Source organism: Tachyglossus aculeatus, chromosome X1 (genome assembly GCF_015852505.1).
Source record: "Tachyglossus aculeatus isolate mTacAcu1 chromosome X1, mTacAcu1.pri, whole genome shotgun sequence".
Lineage (NCBI taxonomy): Eukaryota > Metazoa > Chordata > Mammalia > Monotremata > Tachyglossidae > Tachyglossus > Tachyglossus aculeatus.
Window position 1 is genome coordinate 32,929,827 of NC_052101.1, and position 26,505 is coordinate 32,956,331.

The 26,505-nt window shown below is 40.5% G+C and overlaps 1 protein-coding gene across 1 annotated transcript; it reads left to right on the forward strand.

Annotated features, from left to right (window-relative positions):
- The first annotated feature begins 815 nt into the window (after positions 1-815).
- On the forward strand, positions 816-26,505 carry LOC119950544 (T-cell immunoglobulin and mucin domain-containing protein 4-like). Its single transcript, XM_038773048.1, has 9 exons — positions 816-946; positions 3,387-3,725; positions 5,302-5,901; positions 7,549-7,629; positions 8,318-8,401; positions 17,285-17,319; positions 20,148-20,241; positions 25,343-25,382; positions 25,926-26,505. The coding sequence occupies exons 1-9, from the start codon at positions 898-900 to the stop codon at positions 26,008-26,010; spliced, it is 1,407 nt and encodes a 468-aa protein (XP_038628976.1). The 5' UTR covers positions 816-897; the 3' UTR covers positions 26,011-26,505.

Genomic DNA, 26,505 nt, shown 5'->3' on the forward strand with positions numbered 1-26,505 from the left:
ACTAGGTGAGCTTAAAAACCAACTGCTATCGGACCTGCAGTAACCTTGGATGCCTTTGTACCATTTTAAAGATGGAGATGTCCAACATCACAAGTAACTCTTCCAGTTCCTCTTACTTATCAGTCCCTTGACTAGGCACACACAATTTCACTTTAGTAAATCACTAAGAGAAAAAAATTATCCAAATCTCACTACCAGGAATGTTGGAAAGAACATCTGTGGTAAAAGTGAAAAACAGTGTGGCTTAGTGGAAAGAGTATGAACCCAGGAGTCAGAAGATCTGAGTTCTAACCCCAGGTCCTCCATTTTCCTGCTGTGTGACCTTGGGCAAATTATATAATTTCTCTGTGATTTAGTTTCCTCATCTGTAAAATGGGGTTGAAATAACTACTTTCCCTTCCACTTAGACTGTGAACCCCTTGTAAAAAAAGGGCTGTATCCAACCTGATAATCTTGTATTTACTCTAGCACTTAGTACCATTCTAGCACATAGTAAGTGCTTAACAAATACTACAGTTATTATTACTAAAGTGGGTCACTAAGAAGGATCAAGGAGACAGGACTGTCCAAAATGCTAGATGGAACCAACTTACCCTTCCTGAAATATAGTGGTAAATAATAATGGTACCTCCAAGAACACTGAATAACCTGGGAGCTGGCAAAATACACACACAGGAAAAGGAAAAGCAGCAGAAAAAAATCCCCAAGGGGAGGAAAGTGTGTTCAGCAAATTTCAACAGTACAGCTAAAAATCTCTATTGTTCATTGAGGGTGGGGGGAAAGAGTAAAAGTCAAATAGAGAAATGAAACTGAAGAGTCCAGCTCAGTCAGCACAACTGCTGTGTATAAGAAATTGATTTTGGAATTTCTAACATATGGCAACTGGGACCAGTCAAAATGTACAACTGGGTGTTGCTTCTGTGGATCGTGGGGAAGTTCTCCATAGGTAAGTGTTCAGAGGTTTTACAGATCCATCTCTGTAGAAGGTGTCAGATAGTGCTAAGGATTGATTCCTGAAATATAAGGCGAAACGTGAGGCATTTTGAATCACTGGCTCTTCCCTATCTCTCTACCGTCAGTCATCCATGTGGTTCCCTTTGTGATTTGCTGAAGGTATTTGAGTTTAGTAAGATCAGAGGTCCTGATCTCTACCAGGAGACATAAACTGGGAGTGAAATCGAATTGAAAAGAGAAAATATCTTGGCACTCACTGTTATCATGTTCAACAGAACATTTTAGAGGGTCAGCATTACTATCACCCTTCTCGTTCTTCAATTTTTCTGTTTTTAAGGGATGTTTCCTCACGTGGGGAATTTCATAGTGGAATATTTCTCTTTCAGATTAGAATTCTCAATTAGTTAACATATAGGCAATTATTTTGAGAAAAGGATTCAGCAGGTTGAATTTGGAAAGAGTGTGTGTGTGCTTGTGTCTGGTGCGGGGATAGAGGGAGCAACAAAGGGAAAAGCATGAGATAGTTTTTATGGATTCTAATTTTGTTCTGGGGTCTGGTGTGTTTTGGACTTCTTCATTTAGAAGTAAATGTAAGTTTCATTTACACCCACAGAAGGGAAAACAATATTTTCTGGCCCATCGTAGGAAGTAGAAAATCTAGTCTCTAGTAACAGTACTGTAAACTCTGGACTCGTCATGGGCAGGGAATGTGTACGTTGTATTGTCATATTGTACTCTTTCAAGCACATAGTACAGTGCTCTACATATGGTAAGCACTCAGTAAGTATGACCAACTGATTGATTGACTAAAATCTTGATTCAGCTACCAATGCCATCCAAGTAATTTGCCTGGATTCTCTATTTCCCTTGGCTAGTTGGGCACTGGACAAAGATGAAGGTAGGGCTCATGTTTGTACCTGAATCTTTCTATTGGATGAAGATCAATATGCAATTGGTTTCCAACTCTGATTCATTTGGGGTGGAATCCCAAAATGCTTGATCACCTCACCAAAAGCAAAGTATCTGGTCACATCACGTCTGTGCCTCTTTAATTTCCAGCAGCCGTTTTGTATAATTCTTATTCCTACATTTGTGATTGATAACAGCCGCTGAGAGTCCTCTAGGAAACGGGAACATTGTTTTGAGAGACTTCATGAGTCAGAGGGAAAAATCCAGCAGGCAAAATTGTTGCTATCTGGTCTGTTCTTCCCGTTAGAGGGGAGATAAGGGAGAAAGGAAGGCCCTCAGCCTTGGAAGAAGTGAAGATAAGGTTTCTTGCTTAAACCAGTCATGTGATACTCAGTTGACTTGGTAAGGAACATACTTGGGTCAGTGAGCAGAGAGTTCTTCTGAAGCATTGCTGTTGGGGGTGGGGAGAGGGAAGATCCATCTTCCTTGTTCCCTTTGTGCATCAGGAGAGTCGAACTGTCTAACTAGTGAGCACAGCTCAGCCCAAGACCACCATTCTGACACTAGATTAACCTAAAACGACTCAACAACCTTGAGTGGTAGAAGTAGTGGGGGTAATGGTAGACTGGGGAGAGGCCAGTATAAAAATCAATAAATAGATAAAAATAATTTAAAAGTAAAAGCTAACAATAGTAATAATAACAGTATTTGTAAGTGCTTGCAAGATGCCAAATGCTGCAATAAGCTCTGGGATTGATACAAGATGAACAGGTTGGACACAGTCCTTGTCCCATATAAGGCTAGCAGTTTAAGGCTCGCAGACCAAGAAGCAGTGTTGCTTAGTAGAATGGGCACAGGCCTGAGAGTCAGAGGACTGGTGTTTTAATCATGGCTCTACCTGCTGCTTGACCTTGAACAAGTCACTTAACTTCTCTGTGCCTCAGTTCTCTCATCTGTAAAATGGGGATTCAATAGCTATTCTAGGAACACTCTGAGCGATTTGACTTAAAATGGAGTTCTAGACTGTAAGCTCATTGTGGGCAGGGATGGTGTCTATTATATTGTTAGACTGTCCTCTCCCAAGTGCTTAGTACAGTGCTCTGCACACAGCGCTCAACAAATACAACTGACTGACTGACTATTCTCCCTCCTACTTAGACAGTGGGACCTGATTATCTTGTCTAACCCAGAACTTAGTTCAGTGCTTTGTGCATAGTAAGAGCTTAACAAATCCCACGATAACAACAATAACATTATCAATAATAATATGATTATTATGCTATGATTATTATTGTTGTTACTGTTATTTTTGTAGATGTGGTTCCCATTATGATCAGATCCATTTTCCAGCCCCAAATGCATCAAAGAAGTTGGTAAATAGGAAAGAGGTTTTCTTTATTTTTTTTTAAATTACTTGCAACTGGGGCTGCTGCAACAGGTTGGAGTCTTGGAATAGTTTTGAGGTCCTAGTATGATATCACTAGGAACTGACGTGTTTCTGATTTTCTCTTGTTTTCCTGCAGTTTGTGCCGCACCAGACAAACTAGTACGAGGTGAAGTGGGCCAGTCTGTACAATTACCCTGCTCCTACAGAACAGATGCTGGCAGCAGGGAAGTATGCTGGGGGAAGGGCAGATGTCCCAATTCTAAATGCAATGACCGACTTCTCCAAACCGATGGATCAAAGGTGACCTTTAGAAAGTCTTGGAAATACCAACTCAACGGTCTTCTCAGAGAAGGGAACGTGGCCCTCACGATCACGGATGCCAAAGAAGGCGATAGTGGTGTGTACTGTTGCCGGATAGAAGTCCCCGGATGGTTCAATGATATAAAAATTAATGTGCGTCTGCAGATAAGAAAAGGTGAGTGGAATGTTCTCCATCTGGAAACGAATCCTATAATACTCCAAATGTGGTGTTTCTGCGGAGTTGGACACTTTTGGGCGCTCTCTAGGGCTGAAGATATAGCTTTGGGGACTGTATCGTTCATTCATTCAATCGTATTTATTTATTGAGCGCTTGCAGTGTGTACAGCACTGTACTAAGTGCTTGGGAATAGGATAGTATATAGTATATTACAGTATAGTATAGTACAGTATAGAGAAGTAGTGTGGTTCAGTGGCAAGAGCCCGGGCTTTAGAGTCAGAGATCAGGGGTTCACATCCCAACTCCACCGCTTGTCAGCTGTGTGACCTTGGGCAAGTCACTTCACGTCTCTGGGCCTCAGTTCCATCTGTAAAATGGGGATGAAGACTGTGAGCCCCGCGGGGGGCAACCTGATCACCTTGTAACCCCCCAGCGCTTAGAACAGAGCTTTGCACATAGTAAGCGCTTAATAAATGCCATCTTTATTATTATTATTATTTTGGGGAGCAGTGGAAAATTAAGCCAAAACTGCTATCCAAGCTGCCACTTGTTCCCAGTTCATTAATCTTGTAGATTGTCTTACCCTCCCAGCACAGTGGGACCAAGGAAATAGATTCAGTTCCATTTGACGGGCAGCATCCTCATTTCCATTTTGAAACTTGGCTTCCACTACTTTTCAGGAGTTGGGATTTTCTCCCCTCTTTCAGATCAACACTTTGATATTCACCCCACACTTAGACCCAAAGCACTAATCATTCAATCAATCAATCATATTTATTGAGCACTACAGTGTGCAAAGCATTGTACTAATTGTTTAGAAGAGTAAAATATAGAAGAGTTGGTAGACGCATTCCCTTCCTCCTCTCCTAGAAGGTAAACTCCTTGTGGACAGGGATTGTGTCTACCCACTCTGCTATATTTTTCTCCCCTAAGTGCTTAGTGCAGTGTTCTGTACAGAGTAAATATTCAATAAACACCCTTAACTGATTGATTTCTTTTAATGCACTTGAAGGTGAACAGTGGATCCTATTGCTACTATAGATTGGAATGTTCTGGGTGTGCATTGCTGAATTGTCTTGCAATAACTAGATTATTTTAAAATCTGTGATGTGGAAACCAAGTTTTTGTCAATAAAATGTCAGAATGTTGGTCAATTAGGATATATAATGGAAAGCCATTCTGATAATACCAACTTGTTAATTTTCTTTCACTAAGGAAAATTCTTGTGTTATGCAGCACAGCTCTCAAAGGATGTAACAGAGCCTGCACTCTGAAGAGAACCATATTAGATTAGCTAACTTTCCAGGTGTTGCTGCCATGCTTGATCATAATTAATTGCAATGGGAATTTCTTGATGGAAATGGTGGCATCATTTAGTGAATTCACAGCTGTGAGACTCTGAAAGTTTTTGGGAAAGAATAGCCGAATGCAGTGCAAGATAGTTTAGGCCTTCATGAGCCTGGAGGCAGGGGTTGGCACTAGCAGTCTGTAATTCCAAAGTTATTTGAACTACTTTTGAATTTGTTGCTATTTTCCATGGCACTTGATTAACTTTTATTTTTGGTTGCTGTAGTCCCCACAACAACAAAGAAGACTACTACAACTACAACTACAACCACTTGCCCTCCAACAACTCCACTTCAGCCAACAACTGCTACTACTCTTCAGATCACCACTGCAACTACACTTCAGCAAACTACAACTACACTCCCTCCAACTACAAGTACTCTTCACACAACCACTGCAACTACACTTGAGCCAACAACTTCACCTACTCTTCCAACGACATCTGCACCTACACACCACTTAACCACTGCAACTACTCTTCAGACTACCACTGCAACTACATTTCAGCCAACAACAACTACACTCCCTCCGACTACAAGTACTCTTCACACAACCACTGCAACTACACTTGAGCCAACAACTTCACCTACTCTTCCGACGACATCTGCACCTACACGTCACATTACCACTGCAACTACTCTTCAGACTACCTCTGCAACTACTCTGCAAGGGACCACTGCACCTGCGCTTCAGATTACCACTGCAACCACTGTTCAGAATACCACAGCAACTCCTTTTCAGCCTACCACTGCAATTACACTTCAGGCAATCACCACAGCTCTTTTCACAACTACCTTGTGGTCAGAAACTTTCCTCTCTACTAAAGGTATAAATAATGATAATAGCAATGTATTTATTAAGTACTTATTATGTACCAGGCACTGTACTAAGCGCTGGGGTAGATACAAGATGATCAGGTTAGACACAGTCCAACATGGGGCTCACTGTCCCACATGGGGGCACAAGATTAGTAGGAGGGAGTACATTTTAATGCCCATTTTACAAATGAGGAAACGGGCACAGAGACATTAAAAAACTTGCCCAAGGTCACACCTTCTAGACTGTGAGCCCGTTGTTGGGTAGGGACCATCTCTATATGTTGCAGACCTTACTTCCCAAGCACTTAGTACAGTGCTCTGCACACAGTAAGCACTCAATAAATAGGATTGAATGAATGAATGAACATCAGATAAGTCGAGGTGGTAGGATTCGAACCCAGGTATAGTGTATAAACCAGGTCATTCCTTTTCCCAGAAATTCAGCTTCCACTATTGCTGTTTTTGAGAGTATAATTACACAATAATTCCCTTAAAGGATCTTAGAGCTGGAAGAAATCCCAACAGGATCATCTACATTTAAAGACATCTGCTGATTTCACAGTCTCTATAAACAATCTCTTACTGTAGAGTTTGATTGTCTTATTGTGACTTTTTTCCTGATCTTCAGTGAACACTTTCATGATTCAGTTTTGTCTGTATAGCTGGGAGATTTTGTTTCAGGTTTCATACCATAATTTCCCTTTAGTGGCTAGCATGGAAACACATGCTTTTGCTGATAAAAACAATCCAATCTCTTAGTGACCTCAGTTCCCACGAGTGAAATTGAATGCCTTAATAATTTTATCCATTTTAACATTACCTTTAAGACTCCAATTGACTCTAAGACCATGTAAATTAGGGACTATAGGTGCAAAGGGCCTATAGAAAAGCGGGTTAAAAAATGTCACAAGCTGGGTGAGTCTTAAAGGCACTAATGTTTTCTATGTCTTGGAGTTAGCAAAATTAGGTGGGGGGCACTGATTACTTTTTGAAGCCACATAGCACAGAGACTCTAAAATATTATGACAAGATGGTGCAGACAACACAATTCCCCATGAGATAGTGTCTTGTTCAAATCTCCAGTTTGGCCCCAAACTCTGGCTGTTTGCCAGGTATTGCCTGGAAATGCTACCCTCCCTGTGTCTCCACCCAATTCTTCTCCATCCAACTTTCAATAACAATCAATCTGCAGTATTTGTTGAGCACCTTCTGTGCTCGGAGTACTGTACTAAGCGTTTGGAAGAGTACAACAGAGTTGCTTGGCATTTTCCTAGCCCGCAACACACTTAAAGTCTAGAAAGATCTAATGCCAGCTCTATTTAGCCTGAGTCTTCTTTATAAGGATCGCAATTGAATGGAGTGGATCTCAGCCTATCTCCCTGAATGTGGAGGTTAAAAGAGAGGGAGAAAGTCGAGGATAATGCCAAGGTTGCAACATGAATAGAGATGATTCCTGATCCAACAGGAAATTCTTTCCAAGCAAAAACGATCCCTGATGAAATGAAGATGGGCTCCAATCGGGAAGGGAAATTCTCTTGAAAAAAATCTACCTAGTCCTGTGCCCACATTACACAAACACTACCCCATTTCCTTTATAATCCCCCAATTTTATTTCCTCTGTTGTGTAACTTTTTGACCAACATTTTTTTTTTCAGAATTAGTAACTTCCTTTACCTCACATGCTCTTCAGACAACTCTCAAGGAAACTGATGAAGAGACTTCTCGTATACCTAAAGGTGCACTGCCTATTTTGCTCCTATTTTTTGTCTCCCTAGGGACGATAATGGTGTATCATTTGGGTCTGTTTCAGCCATCACCATTTACTATTCCATTAAAAGTTTTATACCCATTCAGGGCCCCAAGGATTTGGGTGAACCATGTGTCTAGCAGTTGCCCCAGGTTCAGATTTAGAATACAAAGCAGATATATGAACTAATTTCTTTTGGGCCTTTAGCTACTTGTCATAATCAATCAGTGGCATTTATTGAGTGCTTATTATGTGCAGAGCACTGTACTAAATGCTTGGGAGAGTACAATCCAACAGAATTAGCAGTCATATTCTCTGCCCATAATTAGCTGCCCATAATTAGTCCGGGGGTGGGAGTGGGGAGTGGGGAGGGGGTTGGGGGGGAGACATTAATATAAATAAATAAGCCATTCATAATATTGAATTTGAAAATGTGTACATAAGTACTCTGGGTTTGGGAGTTGGGGGTTGGGCGTTGGGGTGGGTCTGTGGGGTCAGAGCAACTTCCTCCCCAAATATATAAGACTCCTCACCGCAGGAGTCTTTACTGATTCATGTTCCCACTAGTATTTCTTGAGTATCGACTCTCTGTCACTTCAGCGACTCTTCCTCAATTTAAACAGATTGACAATCTCAACAGACTGCTCCCTATCTCTGTTTTTGTGTTTTTTTTTAAGTGACCATGACTTCTACTCTCCATATGACTTCCCAGGAAGTGGCAACAAGGACAAGAGGAGATTCTACTTCTCAGTCATCAGAAGGTGCTCACTTCAATTTATTTCTGATGCTAGCATAGGCTTCTTTCCATTTGAAATTGGAAAATCTCCCCTGTATTGGGAGCTTGGCTTTCAGAGCCCATAGGTGAGTCATTTGAAGGCCTTGAAAGCCCTGAAATGGATACCATATCTTTGTCCATGGGGAATGAGCACAGGACTGTGAGGGAAACCATGGTGCTAAAGCTACGTTCTTTCTGAGGCTTCTTAGAGCTACTGATGCTCATTAGTTTACTTATCCCTCATTCATTTTCTGGAGGTGATTTGTGATTGTTGATTCTCAGAGCCCTTTCTAAGTCTAATTTTAATTCTGGACCTTGGTGAGCCAGCTTTCACTAGAAAAGACTTCTTTTGCACATTTGTGAGCCTATTCTCTGGTCTGGACCAGCCAGTTCATTCATTCATTCATTCATTCATTCATTCATTCGTATTTATTGAGCACTTACTGTGTGCAGAGCACTGTACTAAGTGTTTGGAAAGTACAATTTGGCAACAGATAGAGACAGTCCCTACCCAACAATGGGCTCAGAGTTAATGATAGAATGCTTTAGGATAAGAGACAGAAAACAGGTTGGCTTCAAATGAACACCACTTATGATAGATACTGCTTTTTAAAATACCATTCATTTCCAGTCCCACAGCACCCAGGAGAGGTGAAGGGGTATCAGATATTTCTGTTTCCATTTTATAGATGGATTAATTTGAGGTAAGGGTTGGCCTCCCATTAAGTCAAAAGAAGACAATGAATTACAATTTGCTTCTGACATCTAGTTCAGTCCTTACTCCTATGGGTACTATGATCTTAGAATGTGAAAAAAAACCCCTTCATTTATTTGAATTTGAAATTTGTGTGCAATAGATTAGAATTATGGATATTATTGTTTAACTTGGAGATGAAAGTCAGAATGAATGTACATTTTGGGAGGCTCAAGAATTAATCCAAAAATTGTGTTTGATACCTAGTGAATGCTCTAATTCCTCCTGAAGGTCAGGAAAATAGTTCCAAGGAGATTTTAAGCATCTCCTTCTTTGACCTAAGCAGGATGGTTGATTAATAGTAAAATAAAAATGGTCATTTTTTTGGCTCTATAGAGAAGGAAACTTAAAATTACCAAGGATCTAAATCAGGTTGGTTAGCCCAGCCACAATAACCCAACCAAATACCCCTTTAATCCTTGTCCTCCTTACTTCAAATATTAGAATTGGAATACAGTTCTCAATTTAAATGAATCTAAACAGGAGGATGAAAGGTTATTTGTCAAAATAGTTATATTGAAAATTTAATTATCAGTGGTGTCTTCTTCAAATGTGAAGGACAACTATATAAATATAAATGGAAAAAAAATGGGCAACCTACACATGGGTGCACTTAGTACTTTTCGACATAGAATAATTTTAGGACATTTCTACTTTCCCTTTTTAGTCCCATCTTTGTGCAAAGGGAGCTACTGCTTCATGGATCAGACTGGAGAAGCACATTTGCCCTTCTTCAAAGTTTTATGAATCAATCTGGAGAAGAAAGGTTAGAACAGATGCATGACTAAGTCCCCATCAATTACAACTTCTGCCTTTTCTTTGTAATCTGAGAAGGATGTAAAGTACATCCAAAGTCAAGATTTGCCTGACTTTTAAGGAAATAATCTTCTGCCCTAAAAACAAGACACTAAAACTTCCCCTCCAAAAGAGGAGTTGATTATGATTTAACACGACAAAATCCCATCAGTTAGAACTTTGTATTACAATGAACACACAAATGATCAAGGGAATAACATTGCAAGAATTGTAATTCTAAGAAAATGAGAAGCAGAAGTGGCAGATTCACTCAACTGAAAGATTCAGTTTTCACGCTGAAAACCAATACCATAAAGAATTAAACACAATTTATTTCCAAGTCCGCATTAGCAGCTTTGTTTCATTTGCTGTTCCAAGTAACTTACAGACCATCTGCTCAGTGGGCCTTTGAATTTGGTTGACTAGGGGAAAAGCTAAAGAAGATTTTAAAAAGTGGGTTTTAAAAAATCAGCTTAACAATTGAAAAACATCAATAAAAATGAATAGAATGCATGTAATTCTAATCCTAAGTAGTTTCCCTTAGAAAGGTCAGTAAAACTAGAACAAAATAGCCAAAGTTTCCAGAATATCATTTCTGGATACAGGAATCAGTGACTTCGACTTTGGGGATTGAGAATACAAGGATAAGGGCTATCAAAGAGTCACTAAGGAACACAGGGCAGTAGCTTCATTATTACAACATGGTTTTGGGGGGATCTAGGCGTCTAAAAATGGTATTTTAGGAAGTGTAGAGGACATCATTTTACATAAGTGTCAGCAGTATTGAGTAACTAATGTGTACAGAGCACATAATCAAGTGGATCATGAGTCAAGGCAGCAATAGCAAAAAAAGCACTGTATTGTTACATGTTTTTCATACATACACAACACAACAAAGAACAGCATTCGTGATAAGGACTGAAGACCCTACATTGGATTTTTTAGGCCACATACACATTAATATGTATGTGTATTCTCCCCCTTCTAGACCATGAGCCCGTTGTTGGGTAGGGACTGTCTCTATATGTTGCCAACTTGTACGTCCCAAGCACTTAGTACAGTGCTCTGCACACAGTAAGCGCTCAATAAATATGATTGAATGAATTAATAATAATAATGGTATTTATTAAGTGCTTACTATGTGCCAAGCACTGTTCTCATTATTTATTATTAATGGATAGGCTTTACCATCAGGGACATCATCTCTGACTATCAGGAACCACTATATGAATACTGTGAGCCCACTGTTGGGTAGGGACTGTCTCTATATGTTGCCAACTTGTACTTCCCAAGCGCTTAGTACAGTGCTCTGCACACAGTAAGTGCTCAATAAATACGACTGAATGAATGAATGTACAGTCATTTCCTATTTAACGAAATGGCTGTATTCTTGAAGAACCCCATATTGAGGAGAAATTGCATTGAAGTACTCACAATATGCCTGAAACCATGTGATTGTACACAACAGTTTCTTCTGACACTGAATTTCAGCTTTCCTTCAGAGAGATGTAACATCATCATCATCATCATCAATCGTATTTATTGAGCGCTTACTGTTTGCAGAGCACTGTACTTAGCGCTTGGGAAGTACAAGTTGGCAACAAATAGAGACAGTCCCTACCTAGTGGAAAGAGCATGGGCCTGGATGTTAGAAGGAACTGGGTTCTAATCCTGGCTGTGCCACTTGTCTGCTGTGTGACCTTAGGCAAGTCACTACACTTCTCTGCGCCTCAGTTCCTTCACCTGTAACGTGGAGATTAAAACTGTGAGCCCCATGTGGGACATGGACTGTGTCAAACCTAATTACCTTGTGTCTACCCTATCGCTTAGTAAAGTGCCTGGCATACAGTAAGCACTTAACAAAAGAAAAGGAGCAGATTGTCAAAGAATGTTTTCTAATTCCTTAACAGAATTCTAGCCAAGAAATACAAGCATGCTTATTGGCAGAACTGACTGTATTAGTACTGCATTGACAGCATACAAAAGAGGTGAAAGATGTGATGCCTGCCTGTGATCTTTTCTTCATTTTTTAGGGGGGAGGGCAGTAGTCATAATTTTATGAGAATATAAGATCATTTAATCAATCAGTGGTATTTATTCAGCACTTACTGGGTGCAGAGTACAAATACTTGGGAGAGTACAAAACAATAGAATTGGTAGACATGATTCCTACCCTCAAGGAGCTTACATTCTTGTGAGGAGCTAGTATAAGATAGCTAACGGTAAGAAATATTCATAGGTGCATATGTACAAAAAGAAACGGTGTGGCCTAGTGAAAAGAACACAGGCCTGGGAGTTAGGAAACCAGGGTACTAATTTCAGCCCTCTTGCTGTGTGACCTTGGGTAAATCGCTTAACTTCTCTGTGCTCCATTTCCTCATCTGTAAAATAGGCATTAAATACCTGTTCTTCATCCCCAATTGTGACCCCTTGTGGGTCAGGGACTGTGTCTAACTTGATTATCTACCACAGTGATAGTGCTCTGCACACAGAAAGCACTCAATAAATACCACTGATAGATTGGCTCTTGATAAATGCTTAACAAATTACATCAATGGACAAGGAATATATAGAAAGTGGCCTGAGAGCTGAGGTGATGACTCAGGAGGTGTTACTGGCTAGAGCATGGCCTGGGAGCTGGGAGATCTGAATTCCAACCTTGGCTCTGCCACCTGCCTGCTGTGTAATGTTGGGCAAGTCACAACATCTCTGTGCCTCAGTTTCCTCAACTGCAAAATGGGCATTCAAAGAGGGTTTTCCTTCCTTCTTACACTGTGAACCCAACCTGATTAACTTGTATCGACCCCAGCTTAGAAGGGTGTTTGACAAGAATTCAACTAATACGTGGAGGGTTACTCGGAGAAAGCCCCTCTGAGAGCCATACTCCAGTTTTCCCCTGATTCAAGGTATTACATATATATCCTTCTTCCCAGATCTTATACTTCGAAGAAAGGCAAATAATTAAGAAACAAAGCGGAAGTAGTTGCTTTCAAAATAGAGCCACTTTCCCTTTTCAGTATGACTTCAATTTCTCTTTTCTGGTTTTGTTTCTGCATATTGTTTCTGCATATTTCTCAAGTATGCAGAAATTCGGGGTGTTGGGATAGGGATATATAGCATAATTTGATTTTTCCTGGACTATCAGTTCTTATATGGGAAAGGTGCTCAGATTGAGCCATGGGACAGGACAGAGCTGTATGTGATAGCTCCACTAGATCTGTAGTTTCCTATTGATTGTGGAAAGCTTAAAAGGCAGATGTGAATTTTGTAGGGGAAAGTTGCAGATTTTCTCCTTAACTTTGCTTCTCACTTCCTGTCCTTTGTCCCTATGCATATATCCTTGCCTTTCAGGTTGTTTTTGTTTTTACTGTTCAACCTTTCCTTATGTGTCTGTTGCCAATCTCCTCTTTCCCTTTGTACTTAGACTGTGAATCTCTTGTGGCCCAGGAACTATGTCTTATTTTCACTATTGCATTTTTACCCAGCACTATGCGCAGTGCTTTGCAGAATGGGCACTTAATGGTTATATTTCTACTACTGTCATTAATCCATGCCTGCACTTCGACTTTAACAAAGCCATACCAGAACTCATCTAGCAGGGGGAAGTGTAAGACAGCTACGATAGCTATTTCTAACAGCAAGAATTCTCAAAGGAGAAGGATAAAGTGTGTTTTCATGGGTGCAATTTTGAGAGGTGGATTCCTAGTGGCTGAGCTTTGGAGTAATAATTTCAAGACTATGATGCAATTGTCAGGGAGGACTTGAGAATAACAAAGCTGATATGTTCTAGAGCAAATCTGTCCAAAAGCACAGGTGCCAGTTTTCTGAACAAAGTGCTCCAACAATCATTCAATCAGCGATATTTATTGAGCTCTTAATGTGTAAAGCGCTGTACTAAGTGCTTGGGAGAGTACAGTACAACAAAAGTAGTGGACATGTTCCCTGCCCACAATGAGTTTACAGTCTAAAGGGGGAGACAATTGTTAATATGAATAAATAAATTACGGATATGCATGCTGTGGGGCAGAGGGAGCGGTGAATGAAGTGTGCAAACCCAAGTGCAAAGATAATGCAGAGGAAGCCAGAGAAGAGGAAATGAAGGTTAAGTGGAGGAGATGTGCTTTTAATAAAGCTTTGAAGGTGGAGAGAGTGATTGTCTATCAGATATGAAGAGAAAGGATATTCCAGGTGTTCTAGAGGCAAGAGGTGGGCAAGAGGTTGGCGGCGAGATAGATGAGATCGAAGTAGTACAGTGAGTAGGTTGGCATTAGAAAAGTGAAGTATGCAGGTAAGGTAGGAGGGGGCAAGGTGATTGAGTGCTTTAAATCCTGTGGTAAGGAGTTTCTATCTGATGAGATGATTGACATCCACTGGAGGTTCTTGAGGAACAGGGAAACAAGGACTGAACGTTTTTGTTTAAAAGTGATCTGGGCAGCGGAGTAAAGCATGGACTGAACAGGAGGCAGGGAGCTCAGCAAAGAGGCTGAAGTGGCTTAAGTGAAATTGTGCCTAGAGTCAGGGAGGCTGGACTAGATGATCTCTTGAAGTTAATCAGTCAATCAGTCAATCAATCATATTTATTGAGTGCTTACAGAGTGCAGGACACTCTGGGAGGACACTCTGGGAGAGCACAGCACAACAATTTAACCAACACATTTCCTGCCCACTATAAGCTTAAGTTCCTGTTGATTACAGCATTCTATATCTCTGTGGCTACCTGGGGACCAAAACTGGAGAAATCCCTTGCTGCCCTACTATATTTGCTACAATAGCACTATTTTTATTTCTTCCTTCTTGTGTCTGTGCCTTTCTGAAGCAGATGTTCTAAGAGAATCAATCCATTTTTAATTTCCAGCCTCCTGAGAGCTCACCTCCTCCAGGAGGCCTTCCCACATTGAGTCCCCTTTTTCCTCTCCTCCTCCCCATCCTCCCCATCCCGTCCGCCCTACCTTCTTCCCCTCCCCACAGCACCTGTATATATGTTTGTACAGATTTATTACTCTATTTTATTTGTACATATTTACTATTCTATTTATTTTGTTAATGATGTGCATCTAGCTTTATTTCTATTTATTCTGATGACTTGACACCTGTCCACATGTTTTGTTTTGTTGCCTGTCTCCCCCTTCTAGACTGTGAGCCCGTTGTTGGGTAGGGACCGTCTCTATATGTTGCCAACTTGTACTTCCCAAGTGCTTAGTACAGTGCTCTACACACAGTAAGCGCTCAATAAATATGATTGAATGGATGAATGAATGAATCTCCCAACTGTCCACTAATAGGCAAGATAGCTTGATAGTTTTCCTGTCTTCAAAGGAGTTTTTTCTGACCTCTCCCATTTATAGTTTCATCATTTCAACATTCCATTCAGTCTCTGTTTGGGTCTTCGGTCCTGTAGACTGTAAGATCATTGTGGGCAGGGATCATGTCTACCAACTCTGTTGTGCTGTACTTTCCCAAGTGCTTAATATAGTGCTCTGTACACACTTACTGCTCAATAAATGCCACTGACTAATTGATAGTGCATTCCCGTCCTATGTCAAGCTCTGGCAGGGTATAATGCAACCATCATTCTGTGCTGGTGTATTAATAGGTTCCTGTATTTCCCAGTGTGGTTCTAGGGGCTAGGGAAATTGGTGGCTGTCTGAAAAGATGGCAAAGACACATATATGTGGAGTTCAAATCTCTACCACAATTTGACAATTTCCTGGAATATCTAAGAAAGAGTCTGATCCTGGAGTTTTGAGGCTAAGATTTCATGAACAGTTGACATAAGAGATTTTCCTTCTTCTTCATCCACCAAGTTTTGTCTTGAGTTGGAGACTTGGTGGGAGTGCCGTGTTTAAAAGAGTGGGAGGTTAATAAATAAGATGGAACACTTTTTCACCCTGTGTCCCACTTCAACTAGATTCGACCTGATTGCTCTCTCCTGGTGTCTCAGACTTCAGAAGTTGAAGTCTAGAAAAGAAATGTGAGAAAGAGAGAAAAGAGACAACAGTAACTGGAAGAGGTTTGCAACATACACTGAGCCATTCATCCCACTCTCCACAGAACACTGTCACACTTCATATGTAGCAAATGAAGCATACAAGTAGCAATGTGCATTTTTTGGATGCCCTTTAACTTTTCTATACCTCCAAGTAGCTTTCCCTTTAGACATTTGCTTTTATTTCAGAAAAAAAGAACAAATTAGTGTCATAGCAGTATCAGCTTTTGTGGCACACCAGTGCTCACATTTGATGAGTCCAATTTAAATCATAGAATAATACCCCCCAATTTTAAAATGATTGGGTTTTTCTGGGAGTTTTCAGTTTGAGATGCATTCTTTCCAAATGATTATATTAAACTAGATTTCTGATGGAGGGGCAGCAGGAATACTTGAATCTTGCCTTTCTTCTCTGACTCCAAAAAGACAATAGCAGAAAACCAAGAATGGAGGGTATTAAGAAGCATCTATTTTTCCCTTCTCTCCCTTTCATTTTTAGCGTGTCTGAGCCTCCTCTTTTCTTGAAAAAATCACATCCAATATGTGCTGGAGAGTCATCCTCGAATCTGAAATGAGACAAGCCTATTATCTCCTACAGTCAGTGCAGAGTAGGATCCCATAGAGTTACTGAAGTGTCCACATCTGTTTCCTTTGCTCAACCACACCAACTGGCTTTGTCCAAGACCTGGGCAGGGGTGAAGTAGGATTGGGAAAAGGAACACCACTGTAAACACTGGGGAGTGAATAGCTTTTCTCCCTCCTACTTGGACTGTGAGCCCCGAGTGGGGCAGGGACTGTGTCCCCCCGATTGCCTTATATCTACCCCAGCACTTAGAACAGTGCCAGACAAATATTAAGCAATTAACTATGTTAAAAAGAAAAATACCACTGAAAGGAAAGCCAACTTCCATTTTAACGGGCTCACTAACCTGGACTACAAAAGTTCTAGTAATCTATGAGGTCTTCAGGAAACTCATTTTAGCTTATAGCTAACACCCTCACTTATGAGGAAGAGGAGTAAAATGGATTATTTAACCAGGAAATACTTAAGGGACCGGGAAGAAATAAAGACTCAAGGTAGCCATTTAACCTCTCACTGCTTTGATATGTCCCTCTGGAATGTTGGGAAATAGAGTACTAGAGGAAGCTATGTGACAACAGACATCTGGTAAAGGAGGGAAAAGATTATAAATTATTACAAAAAGAATTTTCCAGTTGAAATGCATTGATGTGATTTGGGACCCTTACAAGCTTTGAGGCCCTGGTGTGCAACCTTTGTGATTACTAAACATATTGTGCACAATAATTTTATTCTCTTTTTTTCTGGTTGTTAGGAACATCAGATGTTTCCCAGAAAGAATTGGACCAGGTAAAAAAAAACCAACCCAAAAACATAAAAAAGTTTTAAAATTTCAACAGCCTGCAACCATAATAAAATGCCAGAATGAACTGCAAGGCTCTCTCATATCCATTCTTCCCAGAATGAGATGCTTCTAGAGAAAATACCAACATAGAAAAATGGACAGAAAGAGAAAGCAGGGGATAAAGAGAAACAGAGATACAGTAAGGCAGAAAGAAAGACACCTCCACATCCTCACACAGGCCCTTAGACAAAGTACTTGAACTGAAACACACACACACGCACACACACACACACACACTCACTCAACCACAAGCACTCACTCAAGTTATATTCTCACAGAGATCAATCAACCAATCAATCATATTTATTGAGCACTTACTATGTGCTTGGGAGAGTTAGCAGACATGTTCCCCGCCCACAACGAGCTTACAGAGGTGCCTGTAATGATGACGTTCTTGTAGTCTCTGGCCAGCAACAATGGATTAGCCACAGTCCTAACATTTCAGGACCAAGGAACAAGAACCTGGACAAAGGAATTGATTAAAGTGCAAGTAACTTCCTCAACACACACTCACATTCTCTTGTCCCTTCATTCATTCATTCACTCAGTCAGTCAGTCACTCAATCATATTTATTGAGCACTTACAGCATGCAAAGCACTTGTACAAAGTAGATCCCAAGTACTAAGTGCTTGGGAGAGTACAATATAACAACAGACACATTCCTGCCCACAATGAGCTCATAGTCTAGAGGGGGTGACAGACATTAATATAAATAAATAAACAGATAAATAAATTACAGGTATATACAAATGTATCCATATTTGCTGAGGGATGGGAGGGATGCTTTTTTAATGTTCCCACTTGCACAATGAATAAGTAAGCAGGCAGGGGTGCAGCACACTGGGCAGGGAATATGTCCACTTATTATTGTATTGTACTCTCCCAACTGCTACGTACAGTGCTCTGCACACAGTAAGCACTCAATAAATAAAATCGAATGAATCAATGAATTGTCAACTGTACTTAAGAGTTCAACTCACATTAGTCAATTCCAGGCAAAAGTTGAACTAGGACTCAGGTCTCCTGACTCCTGGACCAGTGTTCTTTTTCGCTGGACCAACAGATACCTATCTGAGGCAAAGCTGAGTAGCAAGAGGGGTAGGAGAAGAATAATGAAACAGCAGCAGATTCAGTCGTTACCACCCCTGGCTGGACAGATTCCTTGTGCAGAGCCTGAAAAACCAAACAGATGCCTGACATCATCCATCTAGCAGTAATTGGGTTGCTGAAAGATCATTTTCCTTTCCTTTGGTGACAGCAGTCATGGTGGCAGTAGCAGTGGCTTCACTCATTGTTCCTTCGATCAATCAATCAATCATATTTCCTGAGCGCTTACTTTGTGCCGAACACTCTACTAAGTGCTTGGGAGAATATAATAAAACAACAGGCACATTCACTTAACTTCTGTTGCCAGTTTTGTTCTTCTCCATTGTATACTAAGAATCCATGTGTCATCAGATAAATCAGTCTCTGGGAGTGTGAGTGACAGGCTGTCACTGTGGGGAGGGGACATCGGATGACCTGCCTTCCATCTCCCTGGAATTTCATCCATTTGACACCTGCATAGTCAAGGTTGACAACAAGATAGGAGCTGTAGAGTGAGACAGTGGGCTGTAAGTTAGGAACAGACAGTATTTGCCTGTCCTCCCTTCTTTCTAGCTATTTTTTATCTCGTTTCTGCAGGGATAAAATGACCTGGGGTTTGTTGGAGGAGGGAGGGAGTTATTTTGAAGATTTGGGAGATGTTCTGAGACTCGATTCTCCCCAACAATTGCCACTGAGATGAGATCTGAGAAAATCATACCATTCAGACTCAGCAAATTAGATGGCGACACTTCCAATTTTTTTTTTTTTAATTCTATGTGGGAGACTGGGTGATTTATTTGGAAGGTGATATGTTTAAAATAGAAGATCTACTATGGATTCACATTTGTTCAGGTCACCTTAATATCTTTTCCCTTTTATCACAGATATATTGGGCCATTTCTATGGCCACATAGATCTCCCGTGCTCACACTCTCGTAACCAATAAATTCCCAAGAACTTGTTTTATAAAGTGTTGAAAAGTGGTGGTTTATTACTTCAGGAATGCTTCTGCCACTGAACACTTAGAAGTTATGAATAAGTCCAGAATTCCACTAAGTCCGAGAAAATTTATTCTGACATGGGTGCCCTCAATGTGTACCTTCAAATTTTCAAATTTGAATTCTAGTCTGTTTAATTCTAGCTATTCTTGTTGGTATCTGTGTCAGCCAAACTAATTAGCTCTATGCCATGTAGCCAGAGCCTGAAAAAAAACTTGGCTTTGGAAGGTAAGAGCTGTGATAAAAATGAAAATATAAACAAACCACAGCATTGGTACTGTTGTTCTCCAGGCTTCTGATACTGACTAAGGTTAGATTCATCGTGGCGATGACCTTATAAAATCTGGGAAGGGCAGGATTCGTGATTTGCTTGCAGGTTCGTGAAGTTTGTGACTATACCAATAAGCCTGCCCTATCCTAACTCCAGTGATGAAGTCTCGGAAAATTTTAATGCCCAGGTGAAGAGAGAAAAAAAGTCAAATATTGGAAACGTAATGATAATATATGGTTTTTAAAAATTTAAAGCAAAAATACAGCACACTGTCTGATTTTGGGAAGGCAGGGAGAGTAAATATGTATTAGCAAACCAATTACACTGGATTTTAAAATTCTTGTCATCACCCTGAGCAGGTAACCTTGAGGAGAAACAGAAGAAAGTAAACCTTTTCATTTTTCTGTGCCTCTTTAGATAAATAATCCGGTTTACTCCAACCTGCTACTCATCATTGTTCCTGTGGTGGCAGCTGGGCTCCTCACAGTGCTGTTGGGAATTTTATTGAGAGGTAAGAAGGGCAAGGCCCAGGTCTGCTTTTTTTTCTTCCTTTTTGACAGTGATATAGCAAAAAGTAGCAATACGGTAGCAATCAGCCAAAAAGTTTCAAGAGGGATTTAGATACAATCATAGTGAGAAGTATGATTTACCACCAATAGACCAGAAACTTCTATAAAGACATGGCTTTCATGAAAAGTTTGCTAAGATTCTAAAATTTCTCCATTATGATACGGCGAACAATATCTTGTCTGATTCCTCATCACTGGTGGTGTTAAGCCAGACTGAGTTCTAAATTCAACATTAGATATACTTATCATATTTAAACCCACATTTAATTGTCTAATCATTTTTCATTCTCTTGCTACTGCTAGTTCTAGCCTTGTTCTTTCTTCTGACTCCCATATTTAGATCTGTTTGTGTCCCCTATTAGATTGCAAAACTCCTTCAGGACAGGGACCAAAAATTTTTTTACTGTCATTTAGCTTTATTGTTTTAGTGGTACTTCCTAAGTGCTTTCTATGTCCTAGACACTGTACTAAGTGCTGGGTGGATACAAAATAATCGGGTTGGCCACAGTCCTTGTCCCACATGAGGCTCACTGTCTAAATCAGGAAGAAGAGGATTTAATCCCCGTTTTACAGATGGTGCAACTGAAGCACAGAGAAGTTAAGTGACTTGCCCAAAGTCACGCAGCAGAGAGGTGGCAGAGTTGGGACTCTGTTCCCAAGTGCCTAATATAGCACAGTGTCCACAGTAGATACTCAATAATGTCGATTGATTGATTTATTGGCATTTTCTAGACATCCCTGTTCAAGGCTAGACAGCAAGAAACACTAAATAAAAATTGATCCATTGGGAAAAACTCTTTCCACTCAACTTAATAGCATCATCACTCAAAGTCCTTGAATCCCTTGAAGAGAAGTTCCTGGGTGCTGGTGGCTCTGTTCTAGGAACAAACACAAAGAGAAGGTTGGGTGATTATAAATCCCTTTTCAGAGTCAATAAAGTAGTATAGACGGAAACTTTCTCTGAAGATTACAGTGGTATCTGGAAAACCCCTTTCACAGCCAAGGATCTCCATCAGCAATGCAGAGCTGAGCTGGATACTGTCATTGAATTCTCTTACTTGGTTAGCAGGAGCAGCCTGGCTTAGTGGAAAAAGCCCGGGTTTGGGTGTCAAAGGTTGTGGGTTCTAATTCTGACTCCACCACTTGTCAGCTGTGTGACTTTGGACAAGTCACTTAACATCTCTGTGCCTCAGTTACCTCATCTGTACAATGGGGATTAAGATTGTGAGCCCCATATGAGACAACCTGATTTCCTTGTATCTACACCGGCACTTAGAACAGTGCTTGGCACGTAATAAGCACTTAATAACAACAATGATTGTATTTGTTAAGCACTTACCATGTGCAAAGCACTGTTCTAAGCACTGGCTTAACAAATACCATCATCATCATCATATTGTTTAAAGGTGCAAGGATAAGAAGAAATAGGACAGTGCTTTGCACATAGGAAGCACTTAATAAATGCCATCATCATTATTATTATTATTAAGAAATGGAAAACCAGATTCAATACATTTTGTATATTTTTGAAGACAAGATTCTGAACAAAATGAAGGTCCACAGAACAACTGTAGGGTCTAAATTTCTTTTGATCAAACTCATCACACCACACCTTCAATGGTTGGGCCTTAGGAAGACAATGGGCAGCAGCCTGGGCAGTAGGTGTTTGGGAAACAGCAATAGAAGACAAATCAGCAGTCATTCATTAATGAGAAGTACATTTTTTATGGTATTTAAGTGCTTATTATGTACTAAGCGCTGGAGTAGATGCAAGCTAATCAGGTTGGACACAGTCCATGTCACACATGGGGCTCACAGCCTTGATCCCCATTTTTACAGATGAAGAAACTGAGACACATAGAAGATAAGTGACTTGTCCAAGGTCACACAGCAGACAAGTGACAGAGCTGGGATTAGAACCCAGATTCTTCTGACCCCCAGGTCTCTACTAGGTCATGCTGCTTCTCAGTACATATGAACTGAGGACAGGGAATGTGTCTGTTTATTGTTGTAGTGTGCTCTTCCAAGCACTTAGTAGAGTGTATGCACACAGTAAGCAGTCAATAAATATGATTGAATGAATGAATATTTCATTAAGTCTATGTAAATATCTTTAAATTATAAATTGTTTCTTTTATATTAATGTCTGTCTCCCCCTCTAGACTGTAATTTTGTTGTGAGCAGGAAATGTGTCCATCAGCCAACTCTGTCTTATTGCACTCTCCCAAGTACTTAGTACAGTGCTCTGCACATAATAAATGCTCAATAAATACCATTTATTGATTGAGAAAGAGGGAAACTTTCCTAGAGCAGGTGTTTCAAGAAGATTGTAATACAAAGGGGGAGAAATAAAAAGGGAGCCAGGCTACATTGATGGAGTTGGTGGATAAATTGGTAGGGAAGCATCATGGTCTAGTAGATAGAGCACGGGCCAGAAAGAGTCAGAAGGAGCTGGGTTCTAACTCCAGCTCTGCCACTTGTCTGCTGTGTGACCTTGGTCAAATGGCTTAACTTCTCTGTGTCTCAGTTACCTCATTTCTAAAATGGGGATGAAGACTTGAGCCCTATGTGGGACAGGAACTGTTTCCAAACTGGTTAGCTTGTAATTACCCCAGCAATTTGAACAGATTTTTTAAAATTATGGCAGGAACAGGTTGTAATCTGGCCTCAGAGAAATTATTTTAGGGTTGAGGGGAGAAAGGGATTAGACAAGTAACAGTTTCAGTTTCATAGGGATTAGAACTAATATCTGGAAGGGTTAGCTTGTAGGCTTTGAAATATGGTCATAGAATAATAGAGTTAGAAGGCACTTCAAGTGATTACTAGCCCAGTTCCATGCCTCCAAGTAAATGGCAGAACTATTCCACATAGTTGTTTCTTCTTTCCTGAAAGCTATCAAGAATGGAGACCTCATAATTTCCCTTGGTAACCATTTCCATCCTTTTGACCACCCTCATTGTTAAGAAGATCTTTTGGTTCAACGAAACTCCTCCTGTTTTAATTGAAGCCTAGTTCCTTTAGTCTGATCCTCCAGTGGTGATTTGATCAACTACCTGCCCCATCTCCTCTCTTAAAATTCCTTTATAATGAAGACAATTTTAGCATCAGATCATCAGTTTAAGATGAAACAAGTTATTAAATAATTCATTTATAATAGAAAGCAAACAGCATTTTTACTCCTTTTCAGAATGGTGACAGGCCATGTGGACAGAGGAAAAACAATTGATTTGATCTGTCTAGAAGTCTCCTTTCCCCTCTCAGGGTCATACCTGGGAAGTTTCCAGTCCTCTACCAGTCTCAGCTATGGGAGGGAGAGTCAAGCAGAGACCTGTCCATTCTATTCCTAGCTTGGGCAGTGGCTAGCGAGTGGAAGGCAATTTACTACAAGTCAAAACTCACCCATGCTGGGCTGCAGCAGCATGGGAGAGAGTTGAGGGCGAAGACTCAAGTTTATGATGTGGAAGGAGGCAATGGTAAACCACTTCTGCATTTTTACCAAGAAAACCATATGGATACACTACCGGAATGATTGCAGATGGACAGAGGGGTGTTCCGGGAGAGCTGTGTCCGTGGTGCAGCAATGGGTTGGAAACGACTCGAAGGCATAAGACAAGACAAGAAGTCTCCTTAATCATTACTTCTCCAGGTTAAACAACCTCGATTTCTTAACTGTTTTCATCAAAATCTATTTTCCCTTCCTTTTCATATTGTTTCTGCTTCTCTAGGCCTTCTTCAGTCTTTTTTCCTTTTATCCTTTTAGAAGGTTCTGGGCTTCTGGGATAGGAAGAATGGTGTTTTTGTCCAACATGTTGGGGAAGTTAGGTGGAAGAGTTGAGTACAAAACATTTTAGTATATGTTCTGCACACAGTACATGCTTAATAAATACAACTGATCGATTGATTGGAATGTTCTGTCTTCAGAAGACATTATTCCATCAATTTAAGATAGAACAAGTTATTAAATAATTGAATCACTCACATCAATTTTCTTTTCTTTTATGACAGTGGCAAACTACGTGGAAAGGGAAAAGCAATAGCTTTGATCTGTCTATTATCCTTGGTTGATTTAACAGTCCATCCAGGGTACAATGAGTGCTTAGGTCAGTGTTGAAAGAAGCAGCATGGCCTAGTGGATAGAGCATGGGCCTGGGAGTTGGAAGGTCACTTCACTTCTCTGTGCCTCAGTTACCTCAGCTGTAAAATGGGGGAGGAGGCTGCGAGCCCCACGTGGGACAACCTCATCACCTTGTAACCTTTCCCGTGCTTAGAACAGTGCTTTGCAAATACTAAGCACTTAATAAATGCCATTATTATTATTATTATTATTATATCATTATGTGGGACAGGGATGGTGTCCAATCTGATTTGCTTGTATCCACCCCAGTGTTTAGTACAGTTCCTGGCACATATTAAGTGCTCAACAAATGCCATTATTATTCTTATTATTATTGTTACAGTTAGACCCAAAGCATATAATTAAATTTAAGGATAGGTCCAACTACTATATGAACAATCTCAATCATATGGCACAAGACTATGAGCCTGTTGTAGGGTAGGACCATCTGTATATGTTGCCAACTTGGACTTTCCAAGCACTTAGTACAGTGCTCTGCACACAGTAAGCACTCAGTAAATACGATTGAATGAGCCAAAGGTTTGCTTTCTGAGAGAGTGTCCTTACCTTTGTGGTCTAGGTAGCAGTGGCAAAAAGGTAGAAAAGTGAGGCATGTGTGTGTGTGTGTGTGTGTGTGTTTGTGTGTGGTACCACTAAAACCTAGTTTCCTTCTGTTCCCTTCCTTGTACCCCAACTCCACAACTCTCCTTCAGTGAATTTCTGGGTATCTTTTGATGCATGAGATTAGGTCACTGGCAAAATGGATTCCAGTGATTCCACCGAAATGAGGTTCATTCACTTGCCAACACTAGGATCAGTATGTTACTGTTGGACTTGAACTCTTCTGTAACACTGGAATTCCAGTATTGTTATTATAACTGTGCTTTTTCTTCTGCCAGGCTCACATTCTACCCTTGTCTTGTTTTTAGGTAAAGTCATGCAAAGATATTATTTGGCTAAATACACAAGGTAATCCATCTTACTTGTTCTCTGATTATAAGTGATGTTTGAAATGATTAGGCACCTGAGATGACTTAATGGCTGTGTACACTCAGTTTAGGAGTAAATAGTTCCTCCTTTCCCCTTTACCTGTTTTCCAGTAGCATATTTGTCCCTCCTTCATGTGTTTCCTCCTCATATTCCTTCACATTCTTCCTTCAGGCTTCTGTGAAATACCAAAATTAGAATTCCCATTCCTTGGATTTCTTTCAGTCCCTTGGGAACTCAGGGGAGAGAATGGAAGCTTGTGAAATGAATTCTTCCTGAAATCTGATCAGCATCTATTACTTAAGGGTTGGGGTGGAAAGAAAGAGATCTTGTGACATGAAGACTTACGGGTTGAGAGGGAGGCTGTTTTCATATTCAAGTCAATGTCTCTATTCAAACACTTTCGGATCATTGATTCTTATTCTGTTAGTATAGAGATTGTAAACCCTCTCCCTATAAATACAAGGACAAATATTGCCACTGGACTTCTGTTTCATCCATATCAAACTATGCTTGTCTTTGCAGCTTCAAGATGAAGAAAGAACCTGAAAATATCCTCGGGGACACGCAAATTGAAATGAACGGAGAGGATAACCTTTTTATCCTTTGACAGCCATTGACTTGGCTGTTCCAAGGATCTGGATGTGATGGTAGTAGGATGTGGGTGTGGGGTACTGTCCCTTACCACACTGTAGAGGGCACGTCAAGTTCATACTGAAATGGCAACTAAGCTTCTCTTCCCTCCTGGTGATCTGTCTGGAAGGTGGATGGCTCGAGTCAGCTTGCCCTTCTACCTGCTATCTTGTCGTTGAGCAAAGCGCTGAGTTTTCCTTGAATAAAATGAGGCCTACAGAGTGGTTACCTATAGTGGGCTTGATCTTTGGTATGCTAGACACCTTGATTCCACTGCAGGTGGGAATTGACACCCCCTCAGCCCTGGAAATACTTCTGACAGTTTAATACCAGGGACAAATGGAGGGACTCGGATGCACAAAATGGAAACCAAATCCAGAAGTGGTTCCAAGGAGACAGAGCATCAGCACCAGTCTACGATGATCCATAAGTACTCTCTTGTAAAATGCCATTAAAAGAATATGCCTTAGAG

Coding starts and splice junctions, on each gene's coding strand:
- LOC119950544 (XM_038773048.1), top strand. CDS start 898: ATGTACAACTGGGTGTTGCTTCTGTGGATCGTGGGGAAGTTCTCCATA. Junction 20,242..25,342: donor GTTGGGAATTTTATTGAGAG/GTAAGAAGGGCA, acceptor TCTTGTTTTTAG/GTAAAGTCATGCAAAGATAT. Junction 25,383..25,925: donor TATTTGGCTAAATACACAAG/GTAATCCATCTT, acceptor TTGTCTTTGCAG/CTTCAAGATGAAGAAAGAAC.